The sequence below is a fragment of the Monoraphidium neglectum genome (genome assembly GCF_000611645.1).
Source record: "Monoraphidium neglectum strain SAG 48.87 unplaced genomic scaffold scaffold00298, whole genome shotgun sequence".
Taxonomy (NCBI): Eukaryota; Viridiplantae; Chlorophyta; class Chlorophyceae; order Sphaeropleales; family Selenastraceae; genus Monoraphidium; species Monoraphidium neglectum.
The window spans coordinates 1-19,337 of NW_014013330.1; the positions used below are offsets into that span (position 1 = coordinate 1).

A 19,337-nucleotide genomic window follows, 5' to 3' on the forward strand; every position below is an offset into this window, starting at 1 on the left:
CACCTGCTCCACCCCCAGCTCTCGCAGGTCAATGGGCTCGGCGGCTTCAGGGGACCACACATCAGTGTCAATGGCCTGGGGGGAGGGGTTGAGGGGTGATTCACGCGGCCTTGGACGACAGGCGGGGCAGCGTCGCGAGGTCCTGACGCTGTATGGAAATAAGCAAAAAAGCTGTCGGCTGCCCAACCTGCGCCTACGGCTGGCCGTAACCCTGCTGCTCGACGGCCACCCCCGCCGTCAGCCGGGCCTCCATGGCAGCACCCAGCCCCAAGCCGTGCCTGGAACCGCATCCCGCGCCACGCCCAGCCCCTGGCCCCGCTGCGCCATCCGCCCCACCTCTGGCACGAGGAATATCTTGCTCTTGTCAACGCCCGCAGACGCGAAGCTCTCCCGGTTGAACTCAGTGGGAACCTGGCGGGGCCGGAGGCGGGGTGCAAGCGGGGCCGTGTGTGGAATGTTTTCCAAGGACGCGATGCGGGCGACGTGGTTGCTCTGATACACCGCGGCAGGCACAGGGTTTTGACCCTGTGTGGGGAGTTGTATCAATTTGGTGACGCCTAGAGCACAGCAAGCCCTGAGATTGTTTGTTACACCCGCCGGCTCTTGAAGAGAGGCATCTCCTACAAAACCCAACGTCTCAATGGCGCCAGGGTCCGACGGACTCGTCCCCGCAGGCAGCGGCGCCTGATTGCGGCCAGCCAGCCCCAAGTCGGCCCCGAGAGCACCCCATAGCCCAGGGCTGACTCACCCAGACCTCGTCCATCGCGGCAACGTGCGCTGCCAGGTGCTCCGGCAGGCTGGCCGTCTCAAACATGGTGCGGGCGACGGTGTACACGGACTGACGTGGGGACCATGTGTGTGTGATTGTGTGTATGTGAGTTTGTGTGTGTGTGTGTGTGTGTGTGTGTGTGTGTGTGTGTGTGTGCCGCGCACGTGCGTGTGCATGTGCGTGAGCGTGCGTGTGCGTGTGTGTAGGGGGGAGGGGGCAAATACGGGCAGGCAGGTGGGGTTCACAAGAACGAGCATGACACTGGTGGCGGGGTGTGTGGGCGTGCGCATGGCAGCAGCGCGGGGATTCGTAAGCAGTGGGTTCCCCGAGGGGAGGGGCCGCCCACCCGCTTGGCGCTCAAGGGGCAGGGGCAGCCCGGCATGTTGGAGGGCTCCTCAGTCGGCCGCCGCCAGCAGTCAAACCTGGGGCCGGCGTTGGCGACGCAGGCACAGACAGACGTCATAAATATGGGCGACTGCCAGCGCGGAGCCGCACCTTATCCTCTGCGCCACCAGGCCGGCCTGCCCAGCGGCCCCGCCCTGCCGGCCGCATCCTGGATATCATGACTGGCCAGCTGCCGCGCCGCACCCTCCCGCAAGAGCCACAACGGGCTCACGGCGCCGGGCTGCACTTGAGACACCACCCAGGCTGCGACGCACGCCATTCGCGCCGCATCTCGGCTCGACGCCTGGCCACAATCTACTGCTCAGCATCCCCAGCCATCCCGCCTGGCTGTGAGGCAATCCCGTGGCCCCTCGGTGCACAGCTGCCGCAAGGCTCTGCCCCCCACCCGGCCCAGCAGCCGACGGGCCGGATGCGCGTCGCGCTGCCCACCACATGTGGCAGACCGCTATGGCGGGCCGCCTGTCGCGCATATCTGCGACCTTGTCCTTCTCCGCCTGTACGGCTGCCACGTCTATGCCTTCGTCCATCAGCTGGTCGAGCCACTCGTCAGCCATCTACGGCGTTGAGTGGGTCGCGTACGCATGTGGGGGGAAAGGGGATGCTCTGAGGCGGGACGTGTGCATGCGTACACACGCGTGAGGCGAGCCACCGCGCGCTCTTTTTCCCGTCCAGCCAAACCCGTGCACCCCGCTCGTTCGCATGCCGCTCCGCTGCGCGTGCGGCCGCGGAGCGCGTGCGTTGGCGCGCGGGTCGGGTGTATCGTGCGGGCCCCACCTCCTGGGGGTGCTTGCGGTCCGCCAGCAGCTTCTGCGTGCTGTCTGGCAGGGCGTCCACCACCTTCTGGTCTGCCGTGTCCCCTGAATGAGAAATCCAGCTGGAGGGCGCGAGAGGGCGGGCCGCGGGGGCCGTCGCATCAATCCAATGGTGGTCACGGCGGCTGAGCGGGCGCAACGGGGTCCAACCAGCGGACGGGGCGCAGCCGAGGCACAGCAGTCGCCCAGAGCCGCCCGGGTGGGTGCCGCAGTGTCCTCTGCCTGCAGCGGCTGCATCTGAGGAAGTCCCTCGGCCCCATCGGCGGCTGCGCGGCGCGTGGCGCGGCAGGGCTGCGCGGCAAGCGCTCACATGTCTGTCGCCCGGATCAGACGGGTTGACACCAGGGCCTCGAGGATAGTGATCGCCTCTGTGCCCAGGCCTGAGGCGTGCAAGTGGCCGCATGAGATGTGGGGTGCTGCAGCCGCAAGAAGACCTGGCAGCGGCTCGCGCCCAAAGCCCAAAGCAGCCACTGCCAACCGGTGCCAACCGCCAACCGGCGCCACGCCGTGTTGGTATGTTGCCCTCCGCATACATACGTGCATCATCTCACCACCACCTCATAACAGCGCGCACCCGAGACAGAGAATACCGGCGCATGCCACCAGATTGGGAACGCGAGCGCGGCCGGCGACCCCCAAGCGGTCAAGTGTTGCGCTGGCTTCGTCACGAAGGTCGGATCGATGGCCAGCAGCGCCACGCAGCCGCATGTGATCGTGGCAACCGCCAGCCACGTGAACAACTGGCTCCTTGAGCTACTCCTGACCGACCTCCTCTGCCCGCGCTGTAGGTTCGACGCTCCCGAATGCAGCCCGTTTGGGCCCGCGTTTGGTCGGCGCATCGGGGAATTAATTGATCATACCGTTGCACTGATTCGGTTGGACTTGCTCTGCAAAGACGGACGCGATGGTGTGATTGTTATGATCTGTGGCAGATGGCTTGGCACGGTGTGGCAGAAAGTTTGTCAAGATGATCGCCACAATTACCGGCACACTTGAGTCAATTCAAGTACAGTACAACTACGATGCTACGCACTAGCGCTACGCTTGCGTCTTGCTGAGTGATGTGAGCAGACAGGTGACTACTGTAAGTGACGAGGTGCCGCTGCAAATTTCTTTATGAGGCCATCCACTCCCTTGCAGTGCAGTTTGTTTCATTCGTAATATGCATGCAGCAACGATAATCTGTGTGGCGCCTGGTGGGTCATCCACCGCAGACACTGCACACGGCAGATGTGGCAAGCAGCAATGGGGCTCAAAGCGATCGGAGTACCGGCATCCCCGCCCATAAATGTTCCACCGGTACCGGGGCTGACAGGTCAATCACTGGCAGCCACAAATGCAGCGCTGCAGCGGACATATACATATCCGATGTGGCTTGTTGGGAACGGGCAAGACAACATCGAGCGAGGTTGCTATGGAGCCGCTAGGACGAGTTCACCATGCAATTCAGATTTTAGCCGGGTGCCGTGACAGCACCTTGTAAGCACGGAAGGTTCCAATGCACCTGGATGCAGTATGTCAGGCGGCTCGATATCTTCAGGTAGCTGTCTGGAGGAAGGGCCTCACTGCCCTCCACCGCCGCTGGCGTGCTGGCAATGCTGGCACAAGCATCAAGGTGTTATAAAAGCGTGGTTTGCACGCGTGCAAGGGCAGACATGCACATACTGCTCACTAAGGTTCTCCCAGCCAAAAGCTGGGTGCCCTGGCCACCCTCATGGACGACGATGCAAGCACATGCAGGCGGCCAGACACAAGGTGTACCGTCGACATGCTCCACAGAATATTCATCAACGCATTTGTATGCATAGACCTTCACTCACTGACAGATACTGCAGTTTGTGCGAAATGTACCGTCAGCTCTGGAACCCACCGGCCACAGGTGTGTCAGTGTGGCATTGCTCTGCGCCCTCAAAGCAGGGTCAGCCTCCCCGAGAATCTTCAAATTGACCAATATCATATCGTCTCGCACCACTTCCGTGGTCCAGGGAACCTTTCAGTCGCGGGAAGAAAAGTGGTTTCCCTGCTAACGCGGTGAGAACGAGCTCCTGCAACCAAACAAGGCACATTGCCTGCAATAACTGCCTCGATCTGCCACAGCGTGCAGCTCGTGTTAGCCTGTGACCCGAGTCACACACCCGCCGTGATGCCGCTTCACCGCTAAGAGTGGGCGGCGCCGTCATGCGTGCGCCGCATGTGTGCCATCACCCCAGAAGTGGTTGAGGCGCGCGCCTCCTGGCAAAGGGCACATCAAGTGCTTTGACACGGGATTTTCCATAAATTGCACGCAGAATCGCCTCAGGCGCCGCCGCCGAGCAGCGCCTCGTTGGCGTCCTCACAACAAAGCAGCGGCGGGCACAGCGGACACAGCGCAGCACGCCGAGGCGCAGCACGGCTTGCGGCAACAGGCTCGCACCAACCGTGTGAGACAGCGCACCTCCCCGTCATGACGGTGCCGCAGCACCTCGATGCCGTCGCGCCGCATGCGCGCCAGGCGCACGCCGCGTCGCCGCCGCGGCGTGGCCGGCGCTTCCGCGCCTCGGTGGCCGTCGTCGGCGCCGGCCAGGCGGGCCTGGTGGTGGCGCGGGAGCTGTTGAAGGAGGGCCACTCTGTGACTGTGATCGAGGCCGGCCCAGGCATCGGGGGCACGTGGGTGGTGTCGCCGCAGCTGGAGGGAGACCCTCTGGGGCTGGACAGGTCCAAGGGGCGCGTGCACAGCAGCATGTGAGCGCGCGCGCACACACGAGCGCGTGCGTACACTTGTGCAAGCACGTGCATGCCCGCATGCCCTGGATCCCAAGAGCGCGGCGATGCACCAACACACCTCAAGCGTCGGCGCACGCGCCGTTCAGATGTCGAGATCTTTGGGGGGTGCAGCGGCCACCCGATCTAGGGACGAGTTCACGCATGCAGAAGTGCTCGCATGGGGTCTCGGTAACAGGGTCGGCCCCAAGCCCTGAAATCTTGACCCTTCCCCTATGTTGCACGCCTCTCAACGGCGCATCCGATCTCAGGTACCCTGGCCTGCGCACCAACCTGCCGCGCCAGCTCATGTCATACCTCGACTTCCCCTTTGTCCCGGAGGCCATGGGCGGCGCGTCGCACGACCCCCGCATCTACCCGCTGCACTCCGAGGTGCGCACGGACGGGCAGCAGGCCGCGCGCAGCCAGGCCGACCGGTTGGCTGACGCCAGCGCGCCGTCAGCTGCTGCAGGGCGGCTGCCCGTCAGGACGGCCGAGGCCCCCAGGTGTCAATGCCGAGCGCTCTCAGGCGCGTGGCTGGCTAGACCGCTCTGCACCGCGCCGTCCCGCGCCCCCCCCCCCTGCGCACGCACGATCGCACCGGCAAACTCCACTCCCCACTGCGACTCCTCGCACCCAAGCGCCATGATGCCAACACGCCGCGGCCGGCTCGCCACACGCGTGCAGGTGTTGGCGTACGTCGAGGCGTATGCTGACGCCCACGACCTGCGGCGCCTGGTGGAGCTCAACACTGAGGTGGCGCGCATCGACCCGCTGCCGCTGGACACAGGGGACGACCAATCCGACGGCGCCGGGGCCGGCGAGGGGCCGGGCGCAGGCGGCGCGGAGCGGCCGCCGTGGGGCCAGCGCTGGCGAGTGCTGACGCGCTCTGCGGGCGGCGGCGAGGGGGCGGAGGGGGAGGTGGTGCGGGAGTTTGATTCGGTGGCGGTGTGCGTGGGCCACCACTCGGACCCGATCCTGCCTGAGGTGCGCTGAGGTGGCGGGAAGCAATTGGGGGACGGGGCGGGTTTCGGGGCAACATAGAACAGTCCCCTGGGGCTCATCTTGCATGCATGCATGTCTGCCTGTCTGCCTGTCTCCCCGTCTGGGTGCATTGACCCACCAGTGCAGGGTGGACCGGACCCTGCTCGCCACCGGCGCCTGTGCTGCCCCAAACAGTTACCGCGCCCGGCGTGACGCAGCGCGCACCCCTGCCCCGACGTGCGCCCCGCGCAGATCCCCGGCCTGAGGGAGTGGCCCGGGCCGCAGCTGCACGTGCACAGCTTCAGAGGGGGGCAGCGCTTCAAGGGGCAGCGGGTGATGGTGGTGGGCGCGTCCTTCTCAGGTGGGCAGGGCACCAAGTCGGGAGAGGGAGCTGTCATCCATCGTGGTACGTGCAATCACACGCGGCCAGCTCAGCTCTAACGCGGCGCTCTTAGATCGCAAACACAAAGCTCGTAATACCCTTTTCAGGTGAAGATCTTGTTTACGCACAGTTCAAACTCCCTCTTCCTGCCTCGCCAGCCCCCCCCCCCACACACACGATTCGCGCACACCCGCGCGCCAACCAGGCGAGGAGATTGCCCGCCACGTGGCGGACCACGCGGACCACGTCTTCCACTCCGCCCGCTCCTGGCCCTCCAACGGCCCCCCCGCCGGCCGCAGCGCCCGCGGCGCCGGCGGCGCGCCCGACGCTCCGTTTGAGGGGCGCGCCAACATAACGCGCGTCCCAATCGCCACCGAGCTGCGCGCGGACGGCTCGATTGTGCTCGCGGACGGGCGGGTGCTGGAGGGCATCGACGGCGTTGTGTGGTGCACCGGCTACAAGTACAGCTTCCCTTTCATGGAGCACCTGGGCCTGGTGGACACCAGTGAGTCATCGGGCCAGCCCAGCCCGGCTGGGCTGGCTGTAGGGCCGGGTTGCTGAAACGGGATGGTGGACGCAAAAACACGTGATGTTGCGACTTTCTTACGTGTGGCACCTGGCTGGAAGTTGCTGGACTGTAAGCAGAAGTCGATTTGGGGTGCCGGGCCCCTCATCTGCCTGTGGCGCTTGAGCGGGCAGCCCGGTGCTGCGCGGCTGGGTGGCGTGCCGCCTGGCCCCTCCGTGTTGCACCCATCAAAAGCTCATCCCTCCCACCACTCTCTCCCTCGTATCCACTCACCCACCAGTCCCCCAAAGCAAAACGCACACAACCACGAGCGCGCACGCGCACACGCACATATACACGCACACACACGCACACACACGCACACACACAAACACAAACACAAACACACACACACCATTACCAATACTAGCACCCCCTCCACCCCCCCCCCAAAGGCGACCATCACGTGCGCCCGCTGTACCTCCACATGTTCCCGCCAACAGCCGCCCCCAGCCTCGCCCTCATCGGCCTCTCGTGGCGTGCCATACGCCCGCAGCAGTTCCAGCTGCAGGGCCAGCTGCTCGCGCGCGCGCTGTCAGGCGCCGCAGCGCCGCTGCCGCCGGCGGACGAGCTGCTGCGGGCGGCGGAGGCCGACCTGCTGGCCCTCGACGCGGCGGGCATCCCGCGGCGCTACGCGCACTGCATGGCCTCCTTCATGCCGCAGGAGGAGTGGGCCTACAACACGGCGCTCGTGGCCGCCGCGCGGCCGCCGCCCGGGGCGGACGCGGCTGCCGACGGCGAGGCGGTTGGGGGGCCGGCCAAGGGCGGGGACGGGGTGCTTGCGCCGCCGGCGTGGCTGATCGGCCTGGCCAAGGCGTCGAGCAGTGTGATATTGGAGCGGCCCGACAGCTTCCGCGACGACTTCATCCCCGCGGTGGTGGCCGCGCTCGAGGCGGCGGACGAAGGGTGCGACGAGCTGATCAGGAGCGGCGTCGTGCCCGCCTCAGCGCTGGTGCGTGCGCCGCTTGCAAAGGTGGTGGACGCCGGCGCCGTCGGTGCTGCGGCGCACTGAAACGTGGCTGTTGACTAGGCCTGCGGACTGCAGGATTTTGAAGCGGTGTGACTGGATGGACTGGGGCGGGCTGGACTCAAAATTTGATTGTTGCACAAGGTCAAGCGCTGCAAAATGGTGAAGGGACCAGGACGCCAATCGCGCCCCTAACACACGCCTGAAGTGCACTTATTCTGTGAGCACAGCTGCAGCCAAGGGTGTCGCATGTCAACAGAGGTTGCAACAACAGCGACACAGGGCCATAGGCTCGCCAAGGCACTTCATTTCCAACGACCGCCGACTTCCTTTCCTTCGTGTCCGTCAAAGGTTAAGATGGTGTCTTTGTTTGTGTTACGCACATTTGTATCAGCTCTTGTCCCATTCAGGCAGGGCCCGGAGACATGTCCTGGCTACTAACTTTTGATTGGCAGCACTTGTTCATTCCATATGCGGCGCAAAGGCGCACACATATGCGTTGCGCCAGGTATCAACAAGAGATTAGGCACAAGCAAGCAAGCCTAGGGGCCTAGCAAGCAAAACATCAAATCAAACAGGGCCGCTTTCAGCGGCTGGTGAACTCGACGCCACAGAGGCGGCGCAGCATTCTAGCCCACGCGCATTGTTGCAGCGCGCATGGTCATTGCACATTCTAAGAGCGGCCTGGTCACGCACCCGATGGCGGCGTGAGGCTCATCATCAATATCAATGGGCGTGAGCTCTTGCAGGCCCCTCAACGCTGGCGTCACATCTACATTAGCGCTGTGCGTGCGTTGGCTGGCGCAAGCGCAGGCCGCCTCAACGTGCACACAGCCCTGAGGCATATCCGGACGGACCTTTAACGGCTAAAAATGTCCCCAAACACATTCCCGGGCGCTGGCTTGGCCGTGGGAACACAGCCTGATGCCGCCTTGGCGCTCATCTTGCCCGCCGCGCAGCGCGTGCACTGCGTTGAGCCCCGGAACTGCGAAAACGTCCCCGCAGCGCATGGCTTGCAGGACGTGGCGGCGGCGGCCGGGGAGTGGTAGCCTGGGCCGCAGCTGACGCACAGGTGTTTCTTTGCGTCCGCGAACGTGCCAGCCACGCAAGAGGCGCAGCGCCTGAGCTTTTGGCTGTAGATGTACCCAGGGGCACACTTTGGCAACGCTGCAGCTGCCGCGGTTGTAGGCGGCGCCTGATTTGGGGTCCTGGTGCTCGAGGTGGGCTGTGGTGCTGGCAGTGACATTGGAGGCTTCGGCTGCGCAATTAGGTGTTCAGAGGGCAATGCCGATTGTGGGGCGGGGGATCGGGGGTGGGTGCGGTCAGGAAAAGCTGAGTGTGAGATGAGTTTGCCGCCTCTGCTGATTTGGTTTCTAGTCACGCTAACCCGCTTGAGACATGAAGCTTCAATTTGCCCCCAAGTACTGCCCTTGAGCCAAGCGACCATCCTGCTGCATTGACCTGCCACTATGGCAACAGCGCCCACCTGCTGGTATGAGCCGCTCTCGGGCACCTGCCTGCCGCTCTCCTCAGTGCCGGCCCACACCCACTCGTTGTTCACCCACACCCACTGCGGCCTCGCCGGCGCCGGCGACGGCGCGGGCGCGGGCGGCAGGATCGGGGGCGCCGCCACCGGCGCGGGCGAGCCTGTGATGGGGAGGATCGGCGGTGGCACCGCCGCGATCGGCGGTGGCGTGCCTGCGCCGCCGCCAGGCGCGGCGCCTGTGGCGGGACCGATGAGCGGCCCGGAGGGCGACGCCGTGCCACCGGTGCCGGCGCCGCCTGTGATGGGAATCTTTGCCACGACAGCCGGTCCGCAGGGCAGGCCGCCGGGCGGCGCTTGCGTGTTGGCGACGCCCGTGCAGCCAATGGTGGGCAGCATGTTGGCCGGCACCGCGGTGAGCGCGATGCCGCAGGGGATGCCTGGCGCGATCTGCATGCCCTCGCCATAGCCGGTGGGGCAGGGGTAGGTGATGTTGGCGGGCGCATCCGGCCAGTAGGTGCGGTCGATGGCGACGAGGGCCACGCCGCCCATCGCGTTGCTCGAGCCGGGGTAGCCGTCGGTGTTGGAGAAGGCGGCGGGCCGCTGGGTGGTTGGGGCGCTGGTTCCGGGCCCATAGGTGTCAAAGTAGGGGTTGTAGTTGCCACCAGCCGCCGCGCCGCCCTGAAACACCGCGTTGGGTTGACCCGGCACGCCCAGCCCGCCGGCGCCGCTTGGGTCGGCCGGGAAGCCGTCAAACGTGTCGCGGCCGTCGCCCAACGCCTGTGCGCCGGTCATGGCGCCGAGGCTGTAGGCGGAGGCGACCTGCTGGTACGCCAGGTTGCTGTCTGCGCTGAAATCATTCGAGTTGAGGCCGACCATGTTGCCGAGGCCGCCCAGCAGGGTGGACATGATGCCGGAGCGCATCAGCGTGGCACCAAACCCGCCGTTGCCGCCGCCGGTCCCCTGATTGGAGAGGGCCGAGTTCGCTGGCATGCTCAGCTGTCGTGGCCGGTTGGAGTTGTAAAACTGCTGCAGCAGGCCGCGACGGCGGGTTGCAGCGGCTACTGTTGCTGCCGGCTGCGACTCCTGGTCTGCTTGCTGCTGTTGCTGTGGCTGCTGCATCTGTGGATGAGGCTGCTGCTGTGCGGGCGCCTCCTGCTGCTGCTGCTGCTGCTGCTGCTGCTGCTGCTGCTGCTGCTGCTGCTGCTCCTGCTGCTCTTGCTGCTGCTGCTCTAGTTGCTGGTGTGCCAACAGCTGTTGCTCTGTTTGCTGCTCTTCTGGCCCTGTTGCGTGTGCCTGCCGGTGGCGCGAGCTGAGGCCGTCCCTGGGCATCTCAAAACCAAGGGACTTCACGCCATTGCAAAGAGTCTCCAAGAGGCCGTTGCCATGCCTGCACGCAAACTTGCCGTCTGGAGTCGCCTCGCAGGCCGTGTACTGCGAACCCGCAGGACATTTTACTGCCGCGGCCTTGCCCAGAGCCGCGGGGCAGTGCGCGCGCCGGACGTCGCATCGCTCCGGGTGGCACTCCACATTCGCGCCGCAAAACTCTGCCAGCCCACAGTACTTGGCGCCGCATTTGTTGGCGAATGGCGAGCACAACCCGTTTGCGCAGCCGCCATCTACGCCGCAGGCGGCAGCGCAGCCGTCGGTGCAGGGGACACTGCCCGTGCATGTGCGGAGGTCACGGGTGTATGCATGAGCTCCTGCGGGGCAAAGCGGGCCCTCAGATTGGGGGCCGTGCAGCACAGCTCGAAGCATCCCACACGCGCCGCCTGGCCAACCCCACGATTGATGACACCACTCCAGCACCATCGAAGCCATGCATTGATTTTACGCCATCACAACAATCTTGCCCGTCCCGCTGGCTTACCTGAGGCGGCGGCCAGCATCAGCAGCACAAGCGCTGCTGTGGCGCCCTGCGCTGACGGGGACATCCTGCCACTGCAGGTTGTGCCCGGTTGCCTTACTAGCAATATTGATTGATTTATTGTCCTGAGAGAGGCCCCAAATCCACAGTGCGCGTTCGTTTGTTCCACGCCGCCCGGAGCTGCGGAGGGGTCCAGCCGATGCGATTATGTGAGGCTTTCAATTTTCATATGTACCACAATAAGTTACCATGTCTCGTCAGTATGCATGGACGTAGAGCGAGTACAGGGCCCATCGGGGCTGAAACCAATGTGGAGCAGCTGGTGTGGAGGCTTCCACGAAATTCAAATTGGCGTGCTCGTTTGGAGGACCTCACACCCTTTGTGAAACAAATATATCGCAATCAATTATTCCATCGCGCTTTACTAGGACGCGACCCCGAACCGATCTGCTGACACAACACCCTGCAAAATGGCCTCCAGTGCGCTCTCGCGCGCGCTGGAGCGCTTCTCCGCTGACCTGCGGGGTCTCACAGCGCGTGTTTCCGACGGCGTGACGAGCCTCAAGCGGGGTGCCGAGTCGAGGCCACACGCTGGAGGTGAGCGCTTCACACCGAGGCTTCAACCTGCAGGGCCGTATGCAATTGCAGCGAAACCGAATCATCTGTTGAATCTCTGCAGTCGATGCCTTTCGAGAAAACCTGGACGATCTGGAGCAGCAGGCGGCGGACATTGCTGCGGAGGTGCAACAGCTGGAGCGATGCACCACCGACGCCGTCTCGTTTGAGGTGCGATGCCTTAGCTACGATATGAGGAGCCCAGATGTTGCTCACATGCCAACAGGATGTAGTGAGCGGACTGTATCCGCGCGCTCACAAATACGTTGCGAGTACTGTATTAGTAGCACCACCGCCGACCCCTGATGCTACGCATGTGCGGTGCACCCCGGGACGCCAGGAGCTGCTGGGCCACTGCGTTGAGCTGTACCACAGCAATCGCGATGGGATGACTGCACTGGTGGCGCACCTGGAGCGGTACGGCTACCAGCAGCCCGTGAGCGCGCGGCGGGAGCCGGACGACCCCTGCAGCACGGCGTTGGCAGCTGCCAGTGCGTATGGCGCAGATGAGCTGTGCTTTGCAGACGGTGAGGGAAGCAGCGGTTTTAGTGTGGAAACGAGCATGGAGATGCTATGACGGGCATGTCAGGATCATTTTTTATAATGATTGTTATTGTGCTGCAGCCCACCCGCGTGGTAGCGAGCTCATAGAAGCGATCGCAGCACTGTGACCCTGCCGCCGGCCCCCTGTTGCTTCCACCAACCTGGACTTGGCTGCAAAGACCTGGACGCCGAAGCCATGTTGCTGGACAGCCCGCGTGCAGCTGGACAGAAGCAACGCAACGGGCAGCAGCAGGAAACGCAGCCGCAGCATCACCGGCATGGCGACATCAGCACAGCGAGCTCACCAGGGGGCCGCAGGGCGCATGCGCACGCGCCGCAGCCGTACCGTTCCCTGCCATCTTCGCCGGTGAGGCCATGCGCGTGCTCCAAAGGCGGCAGCTTGGCTGCAGGAGCGTGTGCATGGGTTGGCGGTGTAGTCATATGCACGCCCCAACACCTCTAATTACGACTCTCAAATGCAGGTGTCTGCAGGCCTGCTGGCGTCCGGCTATGTGCCAAGCAGGCTGGGGATCGGGCAGCCCGGCAGCCCAGCACACGGCACTGGAGCGGCGGCGGCCGCCGCAGCGGCTGCTGCTTTTGCGCTGGGTGGGCCTGCTACAGGTCAGCAGCCGAGGAACGGCGTGGTGGCGCTGGTTGCTGCTAGCTCCCCTCTGGGCGGCATGCGCCCTTACATAGCCAGTGCAGGTGGCGCTCCTGTTGCAGGTGGAGATCCCCTTGCCTCGTCAGCACTTTCCCCCCTGAAATGAACAACCCCAGGCGGCCCTGCTGGCGGTACCACCGCGTCCAAGGCTGCTGCGCAGCCGCGCGTCTCGATGGGTGCTGCCAGCTCTTCGTCTCTCACGCCCGAGGGCCTCTCCATGCTGAGCCCCGGCCTGGCGGACAAGTACGCCTGCCCCTCTTCGGGGGTCCCCAGCGTCGGCGGCGTGCCCAGCGCGCAAGGCGCGCCGTCGATGGCGTCGGGTGCGCGGCAGGCTGGGCTGGGCTTGTGCACGCGCAGCCGAAAATATTCAACGGCAGCACAAATTGTGCTTTTCGGCGCTATGCAAGCCCTGGGTTTCCTGCGTTACCCCTGACCAACATGAGTACAACCCGTGATCATTGGGATCGCGCCTTGCAGGTGGCAGCGCCGTGCCGTCCATCAGCCTGTCAGCGCCGCGGCGCTCTACCTGCCGCGACCTGCGGATGGACTACGGCCGCTGCAGCAGCGACTCCCCAAACCTCCCCATCTTCGGCAAGACGCCCCGCAGCACCAGCCTGCCGGCCTCAACCGTGTCAGACATGCCGGAGGCGGAGGCGCTGTCAGTGCCCCCGGCTGGCAGGGCCGGCGGCGGTGGAGACGTCGAGCGGCGCGCAGGGCCACTCGGCAGCGGCGGCAGCGGCGGGAACGGTGGCTGTGCGGGCGCCAGCCCCTTGCCTGGTGGGTGGCTGGGAGTTGCAAGCCCATGTGGTTCGCTATAGGCGGCTGGCTGCAAAACTTCATCGGCCGCAGCTGCGCCGAGAGCCGGCAGCCAGCTCAGCCGTACGCAGCATCTAGGCTTGCTCATGTGGACGCGTCCTCCCCAGAACACTTTGCATTCACTCGTCTGTCATGGCATTCCAGCCGCGTGGCCCACACGCGATGGGGCTCGCCCACCAAAACGCTCCTCAAGTCCTTTACCAGCCACATCCCCTGGTCAAATCCCGGTCAACCCCTGGTCAACCCCTGGTCCCCTTCCAGATTCCGCCACCACAGGTGACCTTTACGACCTTCTCATCCGCAGCAACATGGGCCTGCCGCTAGCGGAGGGCCTCACGCAGACGCCGCCGGGCGTCCGCGCGGCGGGCCCAGGGGAGAAGCGCGGCGGCGGCGGTGGCCAAGGGCTGGCCAGGCCAAGTGAGAGCCTGGCTGGCTGGCAGCATTCGATCGGGGGAGACCTGCGGGTTATGGATGGAGCGGTCCTTAGGGCTGGAAGCTTGGCTGCGCCTGCGGCTGATTGCATTGCTTCCGCATGCATCCTGTGAGCCTTCCCGGAACCGCGTGCGCCGCCGCCGCCCTCCCCCGCTGTGCAGCCACCCCCGGCAGCACGCTGCCTGCGGGCTGGCACCAGAACGCGCTCCAGGAGCTGGACTCCCTCTCACTCACACTCAGCCAGATGAGGCGCAGCCCGTCGCGCGGCCGCCTGGCCGCTGCGGCCGCAGAGGGCGGCGGCCTCTCGCGCGGGGGCGCCGGCGACGAGGGCGAAAGCGAGGGCGAGGCGTGTGAGGAGGAGGATGTGACTCTCGGGGAGAGGCTGGAGGCGGCGGCCGCGGAGGCGCTCGCGAGCAGCGGCGGCGACGAGCGGGGGTGGGGCGGCGCGGGGGCGGCGGGCGCGTGGGAGACGCGCTCGGGCGGCGACGACGCGGCGGGGCGGCGGCGCAGCCGCGGCAGCCCAGGGGGCGCGGCATTGTCGCAGCAGTGGGAGGAGGCGTTGTCGCCCGGGAAGGACCAGGACTTCGGGGCCAGGAAGCTCGGGGTGTCGCCGGCCCGGCAGCAACAGAAGGAGCAGCAGCAGCAGCAGCAGCCGCAGGAGGCGCCCGCGACGCCGACGACGCGCGCCGCGCTGCGGCGCCAGCTGCAGGCGCAGCGCGAGGCCGCGGCCGCGGCAGCGCCGGTGGGGCGGGCCGAGTTCTCGTCGCTGCCGGCGTGGTGCAACCGCCAGCTGTGCCTGGAGGAGCTGAACCGCGCACTGGAGGGCATGGGCGCCGCCGTCGCGGACGGGTGGGTGGCTGGGGGTCAACAGAGAAGCCACAAGCGCGATGCTGCCATGCCGCTGTGTTTCTGGGCAATAGGCCGCAGCAGGCAAAGGCCCGCTCCAGCCACTCTCGCACGGACGCCAATCTGCGTGGTTGCTTGATGCCTGTCGAGCTGGCTGCGGCTCGGTTGCCGCGCCCGCGACCATACCCCCCACCCTCCGTGTCTGCAGGCGCCCCACGGCGCCCGAGGGCGCGCCGCCCGGCTGCGTGGGGCTGGAGACACTGGAGGCGCTGGGCTTTGACGCGGCCAAGGGCCGCGCCATCCTCAATTGCCTCAGCAAGCTGGGGCGCACGCAGCTGCAGCGCGCGGGGGGCGGCGGCGTCGCATACCGGCTGGTAGCGAGCGGATAGGCACTCAGCGCGGCGCGGGCTGGACAATCGGCTGCTGATTAGGTGGCCTCCATTCTCGCGCGCACAGGTTTTAGGCTGCGTGTTGTTGCTCTCAGGCAGACTGACACCTTTGGTAACAAGGCAAGTACACTCGCGCAGACTGTTTGAGTTGGGACCATGGTCATTAGCTGCCTGGAGGCGTGCCGCCTCCGCCCGCTGGTGCCGCAGCCACCGCCGGCTGCTCCTCGTGCGTGCCGCTCGGCAGCGCTCTGGACAGCAGCAGGGCGTCTGGCGGCTTCAGGCGCTTGTAGTAGCCGGGTATCCGCTCCTGCCGGTCGGCAGGGCCAGTGAGCGCAGGTCTGAGGAGAGGGTTGAGGGTGCATTCGCTGCGCAGCGCGCACTTGGGGTATGGTGGAAGGCCGCAGGGTCCATGGAGGGCGTACCCGGGGGGCAGGGAGGGCGTGCCCAGCTCGCTTATACGTGTTTGGCGCTCACAAGAGCAAGGAGAGCGGGCTGCTGGGGCATAATGCGCGCGTGTTTGTACGCCTCGCGCGTTTTGGTCCACCCACTCACCCCTGCAAAGACGCCCAGCACCACCACCGCACCGCACCCTCCCGCCCGCCCCAAAACCTGGCCCCTCCAGCCCCGGGCCCCTGGCCGCACCTGCACATGGAAGCCCCTGCCGGCATACCAGGCCTGGGCCTCCTCGTCGCCGCAGTGCACGTGCAGCTGAGCGCTGGTGATCTCGGGGTCGCCCCCGCAGGCCGCAAGGGAGCGCGCCAGCAGCTGCGACCCTGGGGCGGTGTGCCGGGGCATCCCCGAGTTGGGGGTTTGGAGATTTGATGCAACACGTAGGACGTGGCTGCTGCGAATGCTGTGGCTGCCTGTTTGACGGCAGCGGCCGCTGAGGGCAGGGCGGTGCGCATGGCAGTATGCGGGGGCACTGGAACCCCTAGCTCAATCACGACCCTCTCCCCGCCTTGTCGCGGGCCGTGTGCCTCCCCCTGTGGCGCACTTACCTATGCCCATGCAGCGGTATGGGGCCAGCACACCCAACGACACAATGTACAGCCGTGCACCGCCGCCTTGCTGGGGATTGCAATGTGGCGGGGTGTTGGGGGGGGGGAGGGGAAGGGGAAGACCTTGTTGAGTGTATGGTGTGTTCGTTGCTCGGCTCAAGAGGCAGCAGGCATGAGCACCAGGGGGGGCTGACCTGAGGGCAACGCCCCAGTCGGTAGGGGCAGCGTCAGCGCATCGGCTTTCACGCCAAGGGCGTCACCCTGCAATCAGAGCACTCGGGCACCTGCGCACCAGCTGGCACGCCTGCTTCACCACCACCTCGTCACACCCGCTGCTGTTTATGTGAGCACCCCTATGGTGTCGCGCTGCATGGCTCTGACCCCCACCTGGGCCTCCAGGCGGCACATGATGGCCCCCACAAGGGTTCCGTCGACGTACGCTGCGGTAGGGGACAAGGTGCAGACACAGGCGTGTGTGGCGGCATCACGCACATATGCATGCGTTGCTGCTGTTCATGCAAAGCGCGGCTGCGGGCTCAATCCTGGTCAACTGATGATCGCAGCTCGGCCGCTATCAACACAGTGCAGCTTTTGGCGGTTTACTTGCCCTCACCTAGCTGCGTCACGTCCCCACACATGAGTGCATCCTTGTACACTTGGTCCTGAAGGCGAATGGTGGTGGCCATCTCAACCCCGCGGACCCGGCATGTGCTGAATGGCATTCCCGCTTGCCTGGTACAGCAGCATGCATTTCATCCGCCGCGGCGCACATGAAACTTGACGGGGAAGAGCACGCTGTTCAGGGTTCGGAGAGCCTGTAAGTTTCCCGCAGTCAGCAGCTCGAACACGGGCTGTGTCATGCTGTATGACCGTGAAAGCCTGACGGTGCGTGATCGAGATCAGCTGCGATCTTAGTCATATCTTTGCGCCCAACAACTGAAGATGTATGACACTGATGTACGCGACATGGAGCAGTCATGTGATCAAACATGGGAAGCACCTGCAATGTTGAACCATGACTACCAGCGACAGGTGTCAATCAGCATGGTGGCTGTCCCGTGCTCGCACAGCGCATAACATGCAGGCGGCAGCATGTCGGGTTGCCAGCAAAAAGTATCAGAGAATAGTCACGGCTGATTGCGGGTGTGGGTGGTCACCACTGCAGCAGGCCAGACATTCGCACCCTCTCCCCCCTTCCCCCAGCAGTTGCGTCGGCAGCTGCTTGCTGGGCATTGATGACGGCAGGAGACATGATGAGCGGCAGGATGACAGGATGACACCCAAAACCTCAGCCAGCAGTGATATCATGGAGGCCAACACCTGTCCACATCATTTACAGTGGCGAAATTCGAAGCATCACGCTGAAGTGCTGTGAATTGAGCCTGTGGGTTGGCCCACAAAGACGCTGCAAGATGTTGTTCGAAACGACACTGCCATGGGTGCAGCAGGGTGTGCTGAGTTTCTGACACATTAACACAGTTCTTTCAAGGTGGTCAAGGAGCCGAGCGGCGTCAGCAACTGGTCAATATGCAAACATCCTTTGTTTTTAAGCACGCCCGCCCAGCAGCGGCTGCGTCACGCCGCCGCCGCGCTCTTCGGCCTCCTCCCCTCCCGCTGCGAGCGGCTGCGCCGCGGCGCCGCCGTGTGAGTCCAGCATCTGGTCGATGTTGGCCTGAGACCGCAGCACCTCGCGGCCCCAGTCCAGGCGCAGCGCCGCCCACGTGTGCACAAAGACGGCCTGGAGCGCAGTGGCCGAGGCGACCCCCATCCACAGGCCGAGTGCCCCCCAGTCCAGCCAGAAGCCGAGGGTGATGCCCAGGGGCAGGCCCACCCCCCAGTACGACGTGAGGTACAGCAGAGCTCCCCTTGGGAGGTTTGGAGGGGGGGGAAGTGGTCGCGGCGCAGAGCAGTGCAGGGCGGCGGTTGGTGGTTTGAGGGTGGCGTTGTGGCAGCGTGTTCCCTGAGAACGCCTGTGATGCAGACGCGATGCTTCAGCGGCCGGCGCAGCCCGCCAGGTGGGTGCAACCAGGCGCGTACAGCAGCCGGGCGCGGCGGCAGGCTGGCGGGTTGGTCGGGTACGAGTGTGCCGCTGGCGCCATCCCCCAGTCTCTGTAAGCTGGGCGCAGGTCAGCCTAGCTGGTCGCCCTCGCTCACGTTCCCTGGCGGCCCGCGGCCCTCAGCAGCCCCCCCAGCACCGCGACCTGGCCGTCACCTGCGGCGAAGGGAGGGGCGCAAGGGGGGGGGGGAGGCGGGAGGACAGGACAGGGATGTCACCAGGCTAGCTGGTCACAGGTAAGTGCCGCACGCTCAACTCGGGATGCTGGGGAGGGGCCAGCCCCCTCTGAAAAGGCTGGCCCGCAATTCAATTGCAACTTGTGGGTGCCAGCGCACCAATGATCCCCAGGATGGCGGCGGGCAGGATGCGCTGCATCTGGGCCGCCACCGCCGCGTCTGGGGTCAGCAGCGCGGTCAGGCGGCGCCGCTCCGCCCACAGCACGGACGCCACAAGCGTGTTGGTGCAGAGCAGCAGACAGCACGCCAGCCTGCAGGTGAAGGTTGGTGGGGATTGTGGTTGTCTGGATACAGAGAGGCCTGGATACGGAGGGCTACGACGGCCGGCGCCGCAGGCGCTTGTGCCCGTGCAGGTGCGCGGGAAAGCCAGGCCCCGGGGACATGACTAAACCCCTCCAGCGCGAAAAACAATCAAGGCTGAATTCGTGAGCCGCGCAGCTGCGCTGCTGCGCCGCACCCACCTGAAGATGCGGCGCGCGTTAAGTGGCTGCATGCAAGAGGGCAGGGTTTGACCCGGGGCGCGTGTTGGGACACGGGGTGGGCTCACGCACTTCCGGTGCTCATGCGCCAGCTCTGTCCGCCCACGCCGCATGCACCGTCTGTGTGGATTGTGCGTTGTGAGCCAACCTGGCGTGCATCACGATCACCCGCTTATCGCGGCCATGCGCTTCCACCCCCGCACCTGCCCGGCTCCAAGTGCATTTGCAATCCTGGTGGCTGCGCCCGTGCCGACAGAGTAGCTCAGCTGTGCATAGTGATGAAGACGTGTGTG

The 19,337-nt window shown here is 65.4% G+C and overlaps 6 protein-coding genes across 6 annotated transcripts; 2 read left to right on the forward strand and 4 right to left on the reverse strand.

Moving 5' to 3' along the window:
• Positions 1-237: 237 nt before the first annotated feature.
• On the reverse strand, positions 238-814 carry MNEG_2592 (hypothetical protein; the record flags this gene model as incomplete). The annotated part of the gene is made up of 2 exons (XM_014048924.1): positions 238-411; positions 749-814. The coding sequence occupies 2 exons, from the start codon at positions 812-814 to the stop codon at positions 238-240; spliced, it is 240 nt and encodes a 79-aa protein (XP_013904378.1).
• Positions 815-4,429: 3,615 nt separating this feature from the next.
• On the forward strand, positions 4,430-7,668 carry MNEG_2593 (dimethylaniline monooxygenase, putative; the record flags this gene model as incomplete). The annotated part of the gene is made up of 6 exons (XM_014048925.1): positions 4,430-4,707; positions 4,998-5,118; positions 5,413-5,712; positions 5,962-6,070; positions 6,297-6,596; positions 7,100-7,668. 6 exons carry the CDS (start codon positions 4,430-4,432, stop codon positions 7,666-7,668), a joined length of 1,677 nt encoding a protein of 558 aa, XP_013904379.1.
• An 814-nt stretch (positions 7,669-8,482) lies between these two features.
• Positions 8,483-10,099, reverse strand: MNEG_2594 (hypothetical protein; the record flags this gene model as incomplete). Its single annotated transcript, XM_014048926.1, has 2 exons — positions 8,483-8,818; positions 9,110-10,099. 2 exons carry the CDS (start codon positions 10,097-10,099, stop codon positions 8,483-8,485), a joined length of 1,326 nt encoding a protein of 441 aa, XP_013904380.1.
• Positions 10,100-11,443: 1,344 nt separating this feature from the next.
• MNEG_2595 (hypothetical protein) lies at positions 11,444-15,275 on the forward strand (the record flags this gene model as incomplete). Its single annotated transcript, XM_014048927.1, has 10 exons — positions 11,444-11,570; positions 11,653-11,759; positions 11,929-12,115; positions 12,311-12,498; positions 12,614-12,737; positions 12,909-13,112; positions 13,270-13,569; positions 13,870-14,025; positions 14,202-14,889; positions 15,095-15,275. 10 exons carry the CDS (start codon positions 11,444-11,446, stop codon positions 15,273-15,275), a joined length of 2,262 nt encoding a protein of 753 aa, XP_013904381.1.
• A 163-nt stretch (positions 15,276-15,438) lies between these two features.
• Positions 15,439-16,959, reverse strand: MNEG_2596 (hypothetical protein; the record flags this gene model as incomplete). Its single annotated transcript, XM_014048928.1, has 5 exons — positions 15,439-15,582; positions 15,918-16,048; positions 16,274-16,343; positions 16,661-16,713; positions 16,887-16,959. The coding sequence occupies 5 exons, from the start codon at positions 16,957-16,959 to the stop codon at positions 15,439-15,441; spliced, it is 471 nt and encodes a 156-aa protein (XP_013904382.1).
• Positions 16,960-17,819: 860 nt separating this feature from the next.
• MNEG_2597 (hypothetical protein) lies at positions 17,820-19,058 on the reverse strand (the record flags this gene model as incomplete). Its single annotated transcript, XM_014048929.1, has 4 exons — positions 17,820-18,138; positions 18,428-18,485; positions 18,665-18,816; positions 19,027-19,058. The coding sequence occupies 4 exons, from the start codon at positions 19,056-19,058 to the stop codon at positions 17,820-17,822; spliced, it is 561 nt and encodes a 186-aa protein (XP_013904383.1).
• Positions 19,059-19,337: the final 279 nt, after the last annotated feature.